Source organism: Pipistrellus kuhlii, unplaced genomic scaffold (assembly GCF_014108245.1).
Source record: "Pipistrellus kuhlii isolate mPipKuh1 unplaced genomic scaffold, mPipKuh1.p scaffold_m20_p_7, whole genome shotgun sequence".
Classification (NCBI taxonomy): domain Eukaryota; kingdom Metazoa; phylum Chordata; class Mammalia; order Chiroptera; family Vespertilionidae; genus Pipistrellus; species Pipistrellus kuhlii.
Window position 1 is genome coordinate 34,422,421 of NW_023425573.1, and position 17,608 is coordinate 34,440,028.

Here is a 17,608-nt window from a genome sequence, read left to right on the forward strand (position 1 = left end):
GAGCCTGGGCTGGGAGACGGGGCGGGGCTTACGGCGAGGGGCGGGGCCAGATGCAGAAGAGGCGGCGGGTGGGGCGGAGCTTGGCGGTGGGCTAGGATCCGGGACAGCAAGGGGGCGTGGCCAGGAGCCTGGGCCTGCAGCGAGGGGGCGGGGCCAAACGCCGCAGAGGCGGCGGGCGGGGCGGAGCTTGGCGGAGGGTCGGGATCCAGGACAGCGAGGGGGCGTGGCCGGGAGCCTGGACCCGCGCTGCCGCGCCGAGGCCCCGCCCCCGCCCATCCTCCTCGCCGGAGGGACGCAGGAGGGGAGCCGAGGGGGTGGGGGTCGGAGGAGGGAAGCAGAGGAGTTGGGGAGGAGGAGGCGGTGGCGGCGGCGGCGGCGCTGGAGTGTTCCTCTCGGGGACCGGCCGACCCGGGGAGCGAGGACGTCGATCCGCAGCGCTCTTCCTGCCGCCGAGCCCGCCCTCCCTTCTCGCCATGTCCCAGAGCAGGCATCGCGCCGCGGCCCCGCCGCTGGAGCGCGAGGACAGCGGGACCTTCAGGTCAGCGCGGGCGGCCGGGGCCGCGCGTAGCGGGGCCGAGAGTGGTGGGCGGGGAGGCGGGGCCCGGGAGCCTGGCTCCCCAGCGGCATTGTGGGTAGAGGCCCCCCCCCCCCCTTCGCTTCCCGACGCTCTCGCCCCCGCAGCTGCTGCGGGCGGACCCGCTGGCGCTCGGACCCGCCCTCGGTGGCCCGCGAACCTGGGTCTGCGGCTGGGCCCCGCCCCTTTGGCGTCCTCCTGGGTCCGGGGCTGGGCAGGCGGAGGTGGTTCAGGGCTTCCCGGGGAATGAGATCTGTGAGCCTGGTCCTGAGAGGTTGCGAATCCGCTCTACCCTCATTCAAACCATCTCCCCGATAGCGGGCCTCCCTCTGCAGAGGGGCGGGCAGATGGCGTGCCCCGGCCCCTCGGAGCTTCGGTGCTCGGGAATCACCGGAGGTGGCCGTGAGAACTAGCCTCTGCAAAGCTCCTGCTTTCCTCCCTGCTTTGGCATGCAAAGCACGCACACCCTTTTTATCTGTTTGTTTTTGCAGTTTGGGGAAGATGATTACAGCTAAACCGGGGAAAACACCGATTCAGGTATTGCACGAATACGGCATGAAGACCAAGAACATCCCGGTTTATGAGTGTGAAAGATCCGATATGCAAATACACGTGCCCACTTTCACCTTCAGAGTAACCGTTGGGGACATAACCTGCACAGGTCTGTATGCACAACAGCGAACCCCCGACGACCCTGCGGGTGGACCGTCAAGACTTGATACTGTTTATCCGTTGGGCAGGCGCCCTTTTTTTCTGGAGATAGCTGTGAGGAGCAGGCTCTTGAAATGAGACCTCTCATCTCAGGCCATTGGGATTTTTTCCAACTTCGTCTGATTCTCTCCCTGATTTTCTCTTCCCCAGATACCAAGAGAAGCTCAGAAACATCCTAGGACCCTCCTAGGGTTCTTCCAAGAATTAGGGAGAAGCAGGAAAGGTTCTTGGAGCAGCCATAGCTGGATCAGTAGGTGCTATCAAGTTTTAAAGTTTCATAGATTATAGCTGATTCCATGACCCCAGAATTTTCTGGAACCTCTCCCCTTTCTGTGTGGACTCATTTGCCACTTTAGGCTCATTGTACAACACTCGATTCTGTATCCAAGCAAAATGAGGAAGGCAAATGGCTTGAATATAGAGTTATATTAATCAATATAGAGTTATATTAATTGCATAGCAGCTTCTAGTTTCTGACACTGTACAGGGATTTCAATAAGCTGTTATCTCCTTTATATATATATATATAGAAATAGGTTCAAGGAGATTAGAAATAATATGCCCCATGTTACATAGCAGTAAACTTTCAGAGTTTAAACTCACCTTATTATGGTCTCTGAGTTTGAGCAAATTATAACTGAAGCTGCCCATTTGTAAATGTAGACATTCTATTTCTTATGTACCTATTTAATTGCAAACTAAAAAAATATTAAATAGTAAATTTAGTTTGGAAGAATGTCAAGAAGAAATTGTAGCAGGAAGGCTGAAGTCCTATCATTCTATAATCTAAAGTCCTATCATTCTATAATCTAAAAAAATCATTTATTTGTGTCCTTGAAAACACTGAGTCTGCTATTTTCATTAAAGCCACTTCAAGACAATTTTGAAGTTCTTTGTGGGATTTTTTTTTTCTATGTGAGGCAGGTGGATTGGAGGTGCCAGCTTCAATAGTCTTCATGTGAATCAACACTGCGTTATTGCTTTAGCTGCTCTATTTTTAAATATTCAATGAAAATTCAAGAAAAGGTAGCCTCTTCGCCCTCAATGTGTTATAGACCAGTGATTAATAACCTATTAATCATTAATAACCTATAGACCAGTGATTAATAACCTATAGCAAACATTCTGTCCAGACCCTCTACTCTTCTTACACTGCCCTGTATTCCTGTACAAGCTTATCTGCTTCAAATGCTATCTACAGGCTGATAATTCTGAAACCTCTATCTTCAGCCCAGGCCCAGTTACAGAACAGCGTATCAGCCTGTGTTTGCGAGGCATCTTTACTTGGAGGACTCAAAGACACCCCACTCTCTCATTGCCTCCGACCGAATCCATCTTCCCTCTCAAACCCATTCCCTCTGCTTTCTCTAGCTCAGTCAGTGGACCACCGTCACCCATTGGCTCATAATAGAAATTTGTGTCTGATCTCCTTGATGTCTTCCTCTCTTGTCCAGGCTATCACCAAATCTTCCTAACTATCTCTTGAATCTGTCCCCTGCTCTCTTCTTCCCATTGCTACTGTTTGGCCACTGTCATCTCCCCCTTGGATTATGGCTATGGTCTTATAACTGCTTTTAGCTTCTAGTCTTGTGATGTCCATTCTCTACGCGACAACCAGAGTGTTCTTTCTGACATTCACGTGCGTTCATGTACTTCCTCGTCTTAAAAATCTATGCAGTGCCGGGCTGGTGTGACTCAGTGATTGAACATTAATCCATGAACCAAGAAGTCATGGTTCGATTCCCATCCAGGGCTTGATCCCCAGTGGAGGACATGCAGGAGGCAGCCAATCAACAATTCTCTCTCATCATTCATGTTTCTATTTCTCCATCTCCCTTCCTCTCTGAAATCAATTAAAAACATAAAATTAAAATATATTTTTAAAAAAATCCATCCAGTAGTTTCCCCATTACTCTCTGGGTGAATATATATTTATTGATCTGATTTAGAACCTTGCTGCTAAAACTGTGATCAACAGCAGCATTGGTATCACGTGGACACTTGATGGAAAAGCAGAATCTCAGGACCCATGCCAGACCTACTAGATCAGAGTGTTTTTTGTGTGTTTTTTTTTTTAACAAAACTCCCAGGCTCTTCCAATGCACATTAGAGTTTGAGAAGCACGAGTTTAGGAGGCCGTTCTCTGACCCCTCCTCCTTTTCCTACAACTCTCTAGCCTTTTATCTCAAAGTTTCTTCCTTCTAGCTCTTATTGTATCCAACTACCCGGGGCTGTTGAGATAACCACGCTCTTTATCTTTGAGCCTTTGCCGGTGCTCTTTTCTCTGCCCAGATTCTTCTTCTCAACCCCTAACTCTCTACATGTTCCCGGCTTTTACTGATCTTTCCAGTCTTCATTGAGTTATCTCTTCCTTTCTTCATGAAGCCTTTCTGAATCTTTCCTAAGTGTAGGGAGCTGCCCCTGGGTGTGCTCCCATGCAGCCTGCGCTTAGGACTGCCATCACATGCATGTACCATTCCATGTTGCAGACATGAAGGAATTCTGCACTAGGGCTTGAACTCTTTAAACTTTAAAGTTAAAGGTAGGGACTCTGTTCAGTTCTCTATTGTATTGGATAACTGAGTACAGTGTCTGTGTCTTTGGAAATTATTCCACGTCTCTTTTCTTTCTTCCACACCAGAGGAATGGATGTGAGCATTCTAATACCACTTTCGAAGGGTTCTCAACACCTCGTCTGAACACAGAGGAAAAAGATTGAATTTACCAGTTACCAGATGTGATTACTTACTACAGTTAGACATCATGTCACTGATCAGTCAGGACTATCCCCTCAGGCCCCCTTAGCTACCCCTAAGGGATACAGATTGTAAGGAAAACACATAACATAAACTCTCACCTTCCTTCCCATATCATTCTTCCCACAATGAGCCCAATATATAGCCATGACTGCTTATCGGATCAAGGCATTATTCCAGTATAGGACAGGCCGTTAGAGTAAAATTGGGCACATTTTGCTGTGAGTGGCTCCCTTAAAGGAAACTTCTTGTTACAGAAGAATTTTCTCTCTGTGAATAGGGGAAGAGTACTTTACTAATTTGCATTTCTTCAAAAGGTATAATATGGGCTACTTTATTATCACGTCATATAATAAATATATAATAGAGAGATAATATGGATTTTTTTATACAGGTATACGTAGAATTAAATACATAGACCTTCTGCCCTAGCTGGTTTTGCTGGGTGGATAGATCATTGGCCTACTGACCGAAAGGTCCCGGGTTTGATTCTGGTCAAGGGCACATACCCAGGGTGCGGCCTTGATCTCTATTAGGGGTTATGCAAGAGGAAGCCGATTGATGATTTTCTCTCTCATCATTGATGTTTCTATCTCTCCCTCTCCCTTCCTCTCTGATACACACACATACACACACACAGAACTTTTGAAACCTTGGGTTTTTTAAATGTATTTCATGTGGTGAATATTTTTATTATAGCATATTTATAGTATATGTTTTATAACTATTCAATATATAAAGCCTGACTTTATTTTGCAATATGAAATCATCTATGCAGACCTCACATTTTCACAGCATATACTTTTGTTGTTGTTAACCTTAATTCAGGTGAAGGTACAAGTAAGAAGCTGGCGAAACATAGAGCTGCAGAGGCTGCCATAAACATTTTGAAAGCCAATGCAAGTATTTGGTGAGCTAAATTTCTTTGTATTCTGCAGCTCAAAAATATCATGGCTGAGGAGGTAAGATTAAAAGTTTGAACATCCTTGGAAAAAGCAACAGAGGGAACAGTGTTTAGTATGTAGCTCTAGAATATTATTTCCTTGTGAAAATCCATCATCCTTTAAAGACAATTTATTCTTAAGAAGTTAAATCCAGCAATTAAAAATTAATTGAAGGCCCTTGAGCTAGGCTACTATTTGTTTGTTTTCTGGATGGCGTGCGGCAGTTGGAAACCAGAGTTTTCTGACCAATGTCTTACTGTATTAAGACTATTTCTACACTGAAGAAAGCAAGGTGTGAGGTGGGAAAAGAGCAGCTGAAAGCACTCGGGAATTCTATTTGAAAGGAGAAAAAAAGATTTCCTTTTGTTATAGAATGTATGCCAAATACAAAAAAATGTTCAATGGGATGCTAATTCTTGACATATCTTTCCAATATAAATTTGTAAGCACATTAGGCACTTTTGGAAAGAGTGCTGGTCCTGGAGATCTCATGTATCTTAAAGTGGTGTCCTCGGTGTCTAATGGGCACAGCCTGGAATACGGTGTGCCTTCAGTGGCTTCTCTCTGCGTGCACTCAGATGTGTCTGGAGTACAGTTTGCATATCTGTTCATAGCTGAGAGCATAGGCCCATGGGGTTTTTGCTCCCAGCCAGAGCAAAACTCTTGACTTAGAATGGATCTAGGCTAAGGTGACCAGATGGTCCCGCTTTTGGTGGGACAGTCCTGATTTCTAACAATTTTTCCCCGCGTCCTGCGGTATTTTAAAAAATCAAAAGATTTTTAATCTTTCCAAAAATCGGGACTTTTTTTAAATGACGCAGGAAAAATTGTTAGAAATCAAGACTGTCCCACCAAAAGCGGGACCATCTGGTCACCTTAATCTAGGCTCTCACGCAGTGCTGCTCCCTCTTTCTGAATTATTCCAGCCATTTGGATAGTTTAGTCAGTGAAAGCCTTGGATTTTATAAAATAATGCTTGACTCTGTAATTGATTTATGCTACCTTTTTAGACATGGCAAAGGGGATGGCAGGTACTGGATCCCCCCCTTGCTTGTGATGGCCATACTATTTCTGTGCAGCCAAGATCAACCCAAGTGTTAAGTGCATTTGTGGAAATGGGTGTACACTGTGTCCTTCCTGCACATGAGCGCTTCACTTTATCAGCAAAAAAGGCTCATGCGCTTTACAGGATGGGGCAAAAGTAGGTTTACAGTTGTTCATATGGAAAATAATACAATAATTAATTAATTAATAACACAAGAATAAACTGTTATGTGTGCTTACAACTATAAACCTACTTTTGCCCCTCTCTGTATATGTTGTGCTTCTTGGCAGATAAAATGGGAATTACTAAGCTATAATGAGGCCTAAAGTGGCCTGATTTAATACAGACTTTCTTATTTCTTCATCACAATTATTTGGATAGCTTAGTCATGCAGCATTGTAAGTGAATATTCAGATCTCAAAAGCCTCTGCAAAGCTTGAAATTCTGGTAAAAAAGAAACTTGAGGAAGTGGCAGTAACTAAGCCCATTTTCATGGAAGAAATGACTCTTCAGTTGCCTCAATGGTAGTAACCTTGGGATATATTAATAGCTTATTCAGCATCAGGCACCCATCATCCAAGTAGTTAGTATTTCAAATTACTTAGAAAAGATTGTTTTCTTTTTTCCTAATAACAATCATCAGATGCTGAAACCAAATTCATGCAGGCCCTCTAGGATGTATGTTAATCTTAGGGTTATCCTAGCATAGACCAGATGATATATCAAACAAATTTGTCCTCTATAATTATCCGAATGAAAAAACTGCATTTATGATTTACATGACTCACAGGCTAACTTTCCTAACTAATTATTAGTCTTCCCTCTTTGTGTAGTTGTAACAATAGTATGCTTTACTTAAATATATTTTATTGAGCACCAATTATATGCAAAGTATCACAAGGCTTACGAAAGTAATAGATGGGCCCTGCCATCAAGGAGTTTACAGTCTGAACAGAGGCGAGAGGTGGCAAGGGATGCACAAATTACATGTATTTGTAAGAGTGTATAACTTATGACAAAATAGTTTGCTTAAGAAAGAGTCAAACCAGATGTTATAATGGCTCAAAGGAGGGAGAAAGTATATTCCATTGGGACGGGAGGGCAGGCTTTTTACCGGACGTGGGGGTTAAGATATACCTTGGGTGATGGGTAGATCAGCTTCTCGTGAAAGAGGTGGGAGCTAAGGGCAGTCTGTGTGGAAGGAACAGTGAAAGCAAAGGCATAGAGGGTTAGAGAGAAAATGCTTGTCATTATTTGATAACTGGGGGAAATCATTTGGTTTTGTAACACTTTTAAAAACGTTTAGCTTTGCAGTTCCTGACCCCTCAATGCCTGACCCTTCCAAGCAACCAAAGAACCAGCTTAATCCTATTGGTTCATTGCAGGTAAGTTGCATAGTTTTTCCATATTTAACATTTTGTCTACTGAAGAAAGGTGTCATAAATTGATACAATCAAGGGCTAAGACAGGGCATTAATATTTTAAAGATAAGGTGGTATGATATTTTGTTTTCCAAGTTATGATCATTAGATATTATAGTGCTTGAAATTATTTTTCTGTTTATGTTTTGAATTTTCCTCCATATACAGTATATGCCTTTGGTTTGTGGGATTCTCATTTGAGATCAACAGAACCTCTACATACGTTTTCTACTTTAACAATGTTTCTTGCCACTTTTTTTTGACAAACCTCTTTCTACTTTTGTTGAGACAGAAGACTAAATTTAAAGAACTCAAATCAGGTAGCCTAGTTCAAGAATAGGGAAGAAGTCTGCATTTGCTTCTTCTACCAAATATATATAATATATTCTGCATACAGAATATCCTTCTTACAGATTATCTGTGTGCTCTGTTGGACAACTCCCCTCCCCATTATCCAACCAGACCTTTCGTCTCTTTCCTGCTCCATGAGTTATCCTGTGGTTTTCTCCCTCTTTTCCCAACCTCATTCAAGTCTGTTTGCTATCTCTGCTCCTCTTTTGCTCTTGATCAGTTACAGTGGTTAGCCAGCTGTGGGTAGAGGAGTCTATAGCTCAGGGGAAAGGTTTTAGGATCTGTTGGCAGTGAAGCCTCTGGATATCCTCTGAGGTTTCTACTCAATTTGTCTTCATACTTGAACTCTTCCATATCAACTCACTCTGCCTTAATGGCAGAATGCCATTCATAAGCAGGAAACTGCTTCAGCTTTGGTATTGTGGGCTTACAAGGGTATTCCCTAATTTTTCTATTGCATAATATCATTATTCCTTTAAACATATTAATAGAAATGAGATTGAGCCTTTGCATAGTAAAAACTACTAAAGCCTCATCTCAATTTTCTAGGAATTGGCTATTCATCATGGCTGGAGACTTCCTGAATATACCCTTTCCCAGGAGGGAGGACCCGCTCATAAGAGAGAATATACCACAATCTGCAAGCTAGAGTCATTTATGGAAACTGGTACTTAAGTATTTTTATCCTCATACAATTGAAGACATTTGAAGTATTTTCAGATGATGAATGACCATAGAAATTTCTGTTGTGGCAACTTCTCAAATTTTTTTTGTTGAGAAAAATTGATACTCTCCTGTTCTGTCTCTAACTTTCTGAGGATGAATTTAAGTAAATATTTGGTTTAAGAATACTTATACTTCTTAATTTGATATTTTTATTTTTATTTTATTTTTTTTAATTAATTAATTTATTTTTTTTACATATTTTAATGATTTTTTTTGCCCCCCTCCCTCCCTCCCCCATATCCCCTCCCTCCCCATAGTTTTATAATAGATCAACCGAAGGACTTGTATACATGCATATAAGTACAACCAATGGACATAATTTGATATTTTTAAAAATCTAGAGTTATTAATGGAAAGATAAATAACTAATTGACTCATTATACAATCCTCATTGATATACTACGTACTTAAGAAATCTCATTTGGTGTTACAGCAGCTATTCTAGAAGATAGTACTAGAAAACATCTTGTTTGCATTTAAAAACAAGATAATTAATAAGAGGTTAGATGATAAAACATTGTAGTGATAGCAGCTTTTATGTTGTAAAGGCCATAAACTATGAGGAAAAAAAGTTACTTAATAAAGTACTATTGAGGATTCCTATTTAAATTCCCTAATATGTTTCTCTTATATTTAAAATGGTTTGAAAGGGAATTTTGCCTTGGCTACGTATTAGTTTCAACAGACAAGCTACTTTTTGTCCTCAAGAGGTAGCGTGGGCCCCACTTGGTTTGGCTCAGTGGCTAGTGTTGGCCTGCAGACTGAAGGGTCCCAGGTTTAATTCTGGTCAAGGGCACATACCCAGGTTGCAGGCTCAGTCCCCAGTAGGGGGTGTGTAGGAGGCAGCCGATCAATGATTCTCTCTCATCATTGATGTTTCTATCTCTCTTCCTTCTTCTATGAAATCAATAAAAATATATTTTAAAATAATAATAATAAATAAAAAAATAAAATGAGACATCTTTTTAAAAAAAGAAAAAAGAGGTAGTGTGAGCCAGGACAGAAAGCACTGAGCAAGAAGCGGGAACCTCAGCTCCTGTTCTTGATGCAGTCTTTGGTTTGCAGGATAGGCAGCTCAATCTCTCTGGGCCTTAGTTTTTAAATCTAACGGAAGCATGGAAGGAGATGAAATATAAGGTGTCTTTCAACTTCAGTATCTCCTTTCTTATTCATGTTAGAGAAATTCCACATAGTTGTCAGTTTATAGAAAATTGTAAGAAGGAAGTAAACAATGAGAAACAAGTGGTAATTCAAACATACCTTGATAAATTTGAATATTTGATCAAAATGCCTTAAAAAATGTAAGAATGAATAGCTATATGAATCACAGCAAGCAAAGATGTCAGGTCAGTAAAGAATAGACTAGTATATAAAAACCATGAGGTTGTTCTCTGATTAAATGCAATATACGTTTGATGATTCTCTGTGGACACATTTTTTTTCTAAACCTACCATTTCTTTTTAATTATTTAGGAAAAGGGGCATCAAAAAAACAAGCCAAGAGAAATGCTGCTGAGAAATTTCTTGCCAAATTCAGTAACATTTCTCCAGAGAACCACATTTCTTTAGTGAGTAATGATCTTACAGCCATGATATTAATGTGATGAAGCATCTCTTTTTAAAAAAATCTATTGTTGACAGAATTACAGATATTTCCCATTCTCCTCTGTTTTGCACCCCTCCCCCTCCATCTCTTGCTGTAGGAAACTTGCCTAGATTTCTTGTTGCACTGATACTTCATAGTTGCAGTTTTTGAAAACTCTTCGTTGTTTAGTTATACACTACCCCAATTTAATCTGCTTGCTATATGTGAGCCAGGGTCATAGGGGTGACCAGGTCAGAGGGCTTAGGAAAATAGACAAGTTGAGAATACTCTGAGGATCTAAAGATAATAGGCCATAGTGCTATTTTTGCCTTCAATTGACAGTGCATTCCCATCCCTTTCTTTCTTCATTCATTTATCCACTCAGGAAACATTTAGTGAGCTCATATCTGTGCTATGCTTTGTGCTGGGTGCTGGCAGACAGGGATAAGACAGTCTCTGCTCCTAAGGCATTTATAGCAGACTGAAAGAGGGAAAAGAACCCTACAGACTGCTCCTTACAGAGGCTGCTGTGGGAACATAGGAGAAGCCATCCAGCTCAGACTGGGGGTTTAGGGAAGGCTCCTTGGAGGAAGTAGTGTTTACATTAAGACTGTAGGATGAGAGTGGGGAAAAGAACTCCAGAGAGAAGAAAGCGCAGGAGTAGAACATCATATGCAGTGTAGGAACCCTAAGTAGTTTTGTATGGCTGGAGCAGAGAGTTGGAGGGAGACTCAGATCGTGAGGCCTTTAAGGAGACTGAACTTTATCCTGAGAGGAGCACAAAGTCATCAAAGAATTTTAATCTGGATTCATAGCATCTAATTTATCCAGTAGAAGAAAAATCACTTGGCTGTGTTATGAAGAGTTAATGAATATTAAAAGACCTGTTAGAATGCTGTTATAGAAATCAGATGACAAATGTTGATGGCCTAAATTAAAGGAGTAGCAGTAGAAATGGTAGGTTTAAAAATTATTTAGAAAACTGAAGTGAAGGGGACATGGTCATTGATTAGATATGGGAAGTAAGGAAAAGGGAGGAAGTAAACATTTTTAGTTTGGCAGCTGAGTAGATAGTGGTACCACTCATTCATATGGGGATCACAGAAAAAGAGTGAGATTTGAGGAGGAACAGATAATGAGCTAAATGGAGGATATATTGAGTCTTAAAGACAACCAAGTAGAAGAAATACAAACAGTTATCTTAAAAAAAAAAGTTCATTCGTGCAAGTTAAACAGTATACTAATTTCATATTTTAGATCGACAAAATCGACAAAGTTTGATAACACCTGGTGTTGGTGAGAATATGAGAAGGCAAGCACGCTTTAAGACTTTGATGGGAGTATGAAGTGTTTTAAAATCAATTTGGAAGTATTTACCAAAATTAAAAACATGCATGTATTTTGATTCAACATTTCTACTAAAAATTAATCTGCACAGAAAGTCATTTAAGTGCAATGGGGTTTTATTGTAACATTGTTATTAAAAGCAAGAAACCAGAAGCAACCTAAAACCCTTAGTTGGAAAGGCTGGTAATAAATCTAGTACATATATGTACAAAGATGAGAAGAATGAGTAAGATGTAGAAGAGGAAGCTATCATTTCTGTTTAAAAAGATTGCTTGAATGTGCATAGAACATTTATGGAAGGAAACTGAAGAAAAATTTAATAGCAAGTACCTCTGGGGAGTGGAACAGAAATCTTTGGGGAGGGAGAGGTAAGGACAAAAGACCACTATTCATTAGATGTTTGTTTTAATTGCAGGTTTTTTTTTAACCATGTGAATTAATTATAATTAAAAAACAATTTTATTTAAAGTTTCAATCCAGGAATGTAAAATTCTATTTAGTAAATTGTACAAATTACTCAATTCTATATCAAGGCCATTCCTACGATCTTTTGAAAATTTCTTAACCTATGTCTGGGCTCATTAATAAATAAGACTAAGGATAGGTCGCCCCACTTACTTCAAAGAGTAGTTGTGGTTTTTGTAAATGACATAATAAAGAAAAATAATTTGAGAAACATAAACTAACTTGGAATGTGAAACATTCTGAACACAGGTGAAAAAGGGAGGATATGAGGGAGAAAAAAGGAAAAGGAGAAAAAAAACAAAAACATAAGCTCAGTTGGGTTCTGGATATAAGTCTGAGAACTCTGACAGCCTGATATTCATTTAAGTAACGTGTTCTTCTCAAACCCAACATACTTTTCACCTTTTCTACAGTTTCTTTGTTTTCTGCTCTACAGTTTTTGGTTACAGGGATTGGTATTTAATAAAAAAATCATAAAGACACAGAAATTGTTTTATATTTAATTTATTTGTAGATTGCTAGTCAGATGCAATTATTTGAAAATTTGTTTATAGTACTCTTAAATAAATATCTTATGTCTTACTGTGACTATCAGAAAGTTAAACTGAGAGATATTTGTGCTATACAAAATATCTTTAAATACTTCCAGTATTAAAAAATAAAAATAAAAATTAATACTTCCAGTATATTATTATACATGCTTCTTTTTTCTTAACATCATGGTATTTGTTAAATGTGTGTACTTGTTAGTGTTGTCTTGTTTAAATTAGAAAGTTAACCAAATTGTGTCCACTTAAACATGCTTTGTAAACTATTATATTAATTGTGAGTGCCTTCTAAATTAATTATAGTTGGAAACCAGTCCCAGTTTCGAGTCTTAACCTTCATCTCTGTTTTTCAGACAAATGTAGTAGGACATTCCTTAGGATGCACTTGGCATTCCTTGAGGAATTCTCCTGGTGAAAAGATCAACCTGCTGAAGAGAAGCCTCCTCAGTATTCCCAACACGAATTACATCCAGCTGCTCAGTGAAATCGCCAAGGAGCAAGGTTTTAATATAACATATTTGGATATAGGTATGAGGGGTTTTTTTTTTGCTTTTCCCAAAATGTATTTCTTTTAAAAATATGTTTGAGAAACAAAAACTTCTATTATAATTAATTTCATTGATTAGGGATTCTAACTATATATATTACCACAGCAGTAAAATATATAAATGATATGTTCCATTCTCATAAATAATATTCAAAATAGCCAGCATCACTACAAAACAATAATAGTTATAATAAAACAATAATAGCTAAGATTTATAGAATTTTATTTACTACTAGTGGCCCGGTGCATGAAATTTGTGCACCCTCTCCAACCTGGGACCCCTCGAAGGATATCCTATTGCTGGTTTACAGTGATCAGGCCTAAACTGGCAGTTGGACATCCCTCTCGCAATTCGGAACTGCTGGCTCCTAACCATTTACCTGCCTGACTCCCTGCCTGATTGCCCCTAACCACTCTGCCTGCAGGCCTGCTCGCTACCAACTGCCCCCCATCACTGGCCTGCTCGTCCCCAAATGCCCATCCTGCCAGCCTGATCATTCCCAACTACCCCCCCCCCCCCCCGTGCCAGTGTGCTCACCCCCAGCTGCTCCCTCTGCCGGCCTGCTCTCCCCCAACTGCCCCCCCTACTCCCCACCAGCCTGCTCGCCCCTACCTTTCCTCCTCATTGGCCTGCTTGCCCCCAACTGCCCCCCTGCTGGCCTGTTCACTCCAAACTGCCCCACAGCTGTCTTGATCATCTCCAACTGACCCCCACTGATGGCCTGCTTACCCCCAATGGCTCCACCCCCTATCAGCCTGATCACCCACAACTGCCCTCCCCTCTCGGCCTCAAACCACCTCTACCTTGGCCCTGCCACCATGGCTTTGTCCAGAGAACATCTGGAAGATCTCCTGTAAGTTCTTCTAGTCTAATCAGCATATTACCCTTTTATTAGTATAGATAGAGGCCTGGTGCACGGGTGTGGGCCAGCTGGTTTGCCCTGAAGGGTGTCCTGGATCAGGATGGGGGTCCTGCTGGGGTGTCTGGCCAGCCTGGGTGAGGTGCTTGCTGATGGTTGTTTGTAGGCTGGCCATGCCCCCTGGTGATCCAAGTTCCCAGCTCCTCCTTTTTTTCTTTCTTTTTTTTGGGGGGGGGTGGGGCCTCTGAGGGGAGGCCAGGGCCTGCTAAAAGCAAGTATCTGGGATTTATTTATCTTCTATAATTGAAACTTTTTAGCCTTGAGCAGAGGCCATAGCTGGCCAGGGCGGGCTGGAAGCTTGGCTTCCTCCATCACTGGGGCCAACCCAAGCCTTCAGCTGGCTCCAGCTCTGTGGCCACCGCCATCTTAGTTGGGTTAATTTGCATACTTGATCCTGATTGGCTGGTGGGTGTAGTGGAGTGATGGTTAATTTGCATGTTTCTCTTTTATTAGTGTAGATGTGCCAGGCACTGTTCTAACTAATAACTAATTGAATCTTCAAACTAAACCTATGAGTAGGTTCTATATGCAAATGAAGAAAGTAAGGCATAGAAAAGTTGAGAAACTTGTCCAAGATCACATAGCTAGTCAGTGGTAGAACCAGGTTAGGGGAAGAGTGACTGCAGATACACTGTCTATTTATCTCGCCCTGATGGGAAGACTGACAGATAAAAAGACACCACATTTCTAGGACAAGGAGTGAGTTTGTGGGTTCTGTAATGATCAATGGACATGTCTCACATCAATGTTTCTGTTTCTCTTTCCCTCTCTCCCTCCCTCCCTCCCTAAAATAAAAAATGTTTTTAAAAGAATAACAAAGCTGATAAGTGGAATAGTCTACCGGGGATGCTTACAGAGAGAAACAATGATGAAAATTATTGCTTAAATGAAGGATCTACTTTATGTACACTTATTAAACGTCACATTCGACTACATCATTATAGGACTCACAAACTCACTCCTTGTTCTAGAAGTGTGGTGTCTCTATAGAACCCATGCCAGACCTCTCCCTCACTCGATCACTGTGTGCCAGTTCTGGGAGGCAGACGGGGGCAGGTCAACTTATAGCTTTAATCCCGTTCCAGCTACCATTTCCTCTAGCCCTCAATCATCTAGATAGACAAATGCAGAATGACTGGAGAGTAAGTCAGTTTGGATTTTCTTTCAATTCAGTTTATAAAGCTGGCTACCGTGTACATGTGTTTATTGTCTTGATTTTACATCAGTATAATATGTGAAGAACTTGATAACTTTATTCCAGTTTCAGTGAGCAGTGGGACCTAGCTTTCAAAGGTACTAGCACTGGGAAAGTAGGGTGTTTAGGGATTGAAAGAACTTCTGATTTTCTATTTCTTTGGGATCAGATGTCCTGGGAACTTAGGTGAGAAAAGGTGGCTGATGGGGCAGGCAAGTTGAGAGCAGCTGCTTAACAAGTGTGGTGTTTCCTTGTGGGATGACGAAATGATAAACATGTTTTATGACTAGACAGAGGTGGTGGTTGCACAACATTGTGAATGTACTAAACGCCACTGAATAGTTCACTTTAAAAACGATTAATTTTATGTTGCGTGAATTTTACTTCACTTAAAAAAATAAAAGAACCTAGATGCTAGGACTAGACAGTTTCTTCAGGCATTAAATAATCCCACAGTATCTGGGTATTTCCCTCTATGTTGATGAACTGAAATAATATTTAATCATGACCTCTTTACACAAATTATGACTCATGTGTTCTACTGCTTCTTTGATCTTATTATCTTCCCGTAAGAGTGACTCATTGATGAAAACATTTGTTTCCTGGGTTAGGTATTTTTTAAAACACCCTAATGCCTACACACAATGAAACTAGACTGGGCACAGCTGTATAACCAAAGAACATTGAGGCACAAAGAGGCCTTGCCCTGAGCATGTGTTTCTGAGCTCAGTGTCCACTGAAAACAACACTCGCTTCATAATGAAAAATACAACTTCCCCTGGCTTCTAGCCAATGTTGTTTTCCCTTTCTAAAAAATTGCTGCGGTTCAGTAATTTGTCAACACTGTTCAAATAGCCACGTTAGAATTGTCTCAGGAGCTTTTTTATTTGTTTGTTTTTTTAAATGCAAGAATCTGGCATTTTTAACCCTAACCCTGCATTTCTGACTAAGCAAGCTGGAGTAGGGCCTGGACACCTGCATTCCTAAGTTCCCTCTGATGTTCATAAAGCACATCTGTGTTTGAGAATTGCCGTACCTGAGCAGCTGTGTTTTGTTTATACAAGAATAACAAAGAGGCCCTGGCCCATGTGGCTCAGTTGGTTGACGGGAAAGTCTCTGGTTCGATTCTCGGTCAGGGCCCATACCTAGGTTTCAGGTTCAGCCCCAGTTGGGGCACATGCAGAAGGCAACCAGTGAATGTGTCTCACATTGATATTTCTCTTTCTCTCCCTTCTTCCCTCTCTCAAATAATTTTTATTAAAAAAAAAAAAAAAAAGTAAGCCTAAGCCGGTTTGGCTCAGTGGTAGAACGTCGGTCTGCGGACTGAAAGGTCCCAGGTTCGATTTCAGTCAAGGGCATGTACATCGGTTGCGGGCACATCCTCGGTAGGGGGTGTGCAAGAGGCAGCCGGTCAATGTTTCTCTCTCATCGACGTTTCTAGCTCTCTATCCCTCTCTCCTCCTCTCTGTAAAAAATCAATAAAATATATTTTAAAAAATAAATAAATATAATAGCAAAGATGATAAGTAGTCTACCATGGATGCTTACTGAGAAAAACAATGATAAAAAATATTGCTTAGACAAAGGATCTGCATCATATGCACTTATTAACTGTCACGTTTGGACTTGTTACTACAGAAGAACTGAGTGCCAACGGACAGTATCAGTGCCTCGCCGAACTGTCCACCAGCCCCATCACCGTGTGCCATGGCTCCGGGATCTCCTGCAGCAATGCCCAGAGTGATGCCGCCCACAATGCTCTGCAGTACTTAAAGATAATAGCAGAGAAAAAGTAATCGTGGAACAACCGAGGAAACCCTGCAGCAGCACATAAAACGTCCCTCTCACCCCTTCCCAGGTCACACGTGTACTGTAATGTTTGAGTTTGTGTGTTGTTTCTAAATCTCTTTCATAGATTCCATCGACAGTACAGATTTCATTATCTCCTCGTTGTTACTAAACTCTTTTTATGGCTTCAACTTTGTATTGGTATATTGTATTTATAAACTTTGTACCACAGGCAGAGTGTAGCACCCATTTGGCAATGCCATGTACATAAAAGGAAAAAACTGCATGTGTATTGATGATGACGAAGATGATGAAATAAAACTGCTAACAACAGTCTTTCTTCCTGGTGCAAAGGCTTTCAAAAGGAATTTGCAGGTGGCCCCTTAGACGTAGAGGGTTGAGGAGGCACTAACAGGCTTTCCTGGTACTCCCACACTCTGGGCTTCCACTTCTGGTCCAGAGGCTGCCACCGGAACTAACATTCCAGAATTCCTGGTGCTCCCCGCGCACTTGGTTTCTGCTTCCGGTCCAGGGTCTGTTAAATCAAAAAGATGGAAGCATGCTGGCCACAGGCTCGAAGTGGGCAGGGTCCCAGGGATGCCCCTGGCTGCTTGGTGCCTGTGCATGTGCGCGTGCGCACTGCCCACAGACTTGCCATCTTTGTTGGGTTAATTTGCATACTCAC

At 41.4% G+C, this 17,608-nt stretch overlaps 1 protein-coding gene across 8 annotated transcripts; it reads left to right on the top strand.

Annotated features, from left to right (window-relative positions):
- The first annotated feature begins 266 nt into the window (after positions 1 to 266).
- PRKRA (protein activator of interferon induced protein kinase EIF2AK2) lies at positions 267 to 17,259 on the top strand. Of its 8 annotated transcripts, none has more exons than XM_036420775.2 (9): positions 267 to 538; positions 1,066 to 1,111; positions 1,436 to 1,535; positions 4,870 to 4,951; positions 7,337 to 7,415; positions 8,352 to 8,469; positions 10,002 to 10,096; positions 12,827 to 13,001; positions 16,774 to 17,259. In XM_036420775.2, exons 1-9 carry the CDS (start codon positions 474 to 476, stop codon positions 16,929 to 16,931), a joined length of 918 nt encoding a protein of 305 aa, XP_036276668.1. In that variant the 5' UTR covers positions 267 to 473; the 3' UTR covers positions 16,932 to 17,259. The 8 variants fall into 8 exon arrangements, with proteins under 8 accessions (XP_036276668.1, XP_036276669.1, XP_036276667.1 ...); XM_036420776.2 differs by lacking the exon at positions 1,436 to 1,535 and adding an exon at positions 15,299 to 15,347 and having other exon boundaries at positions 1,066 to 1,235; positions 16,774 to 16,907; XM_036420774.2 differs by lacking the exon at positions 1,436 to 1,535 and having other exon boundaries at positions 271 to 538; positions 1,066 to 1,235.
- Positions 17,260 to 17,608: the final 349 nt, after the last annotated feature.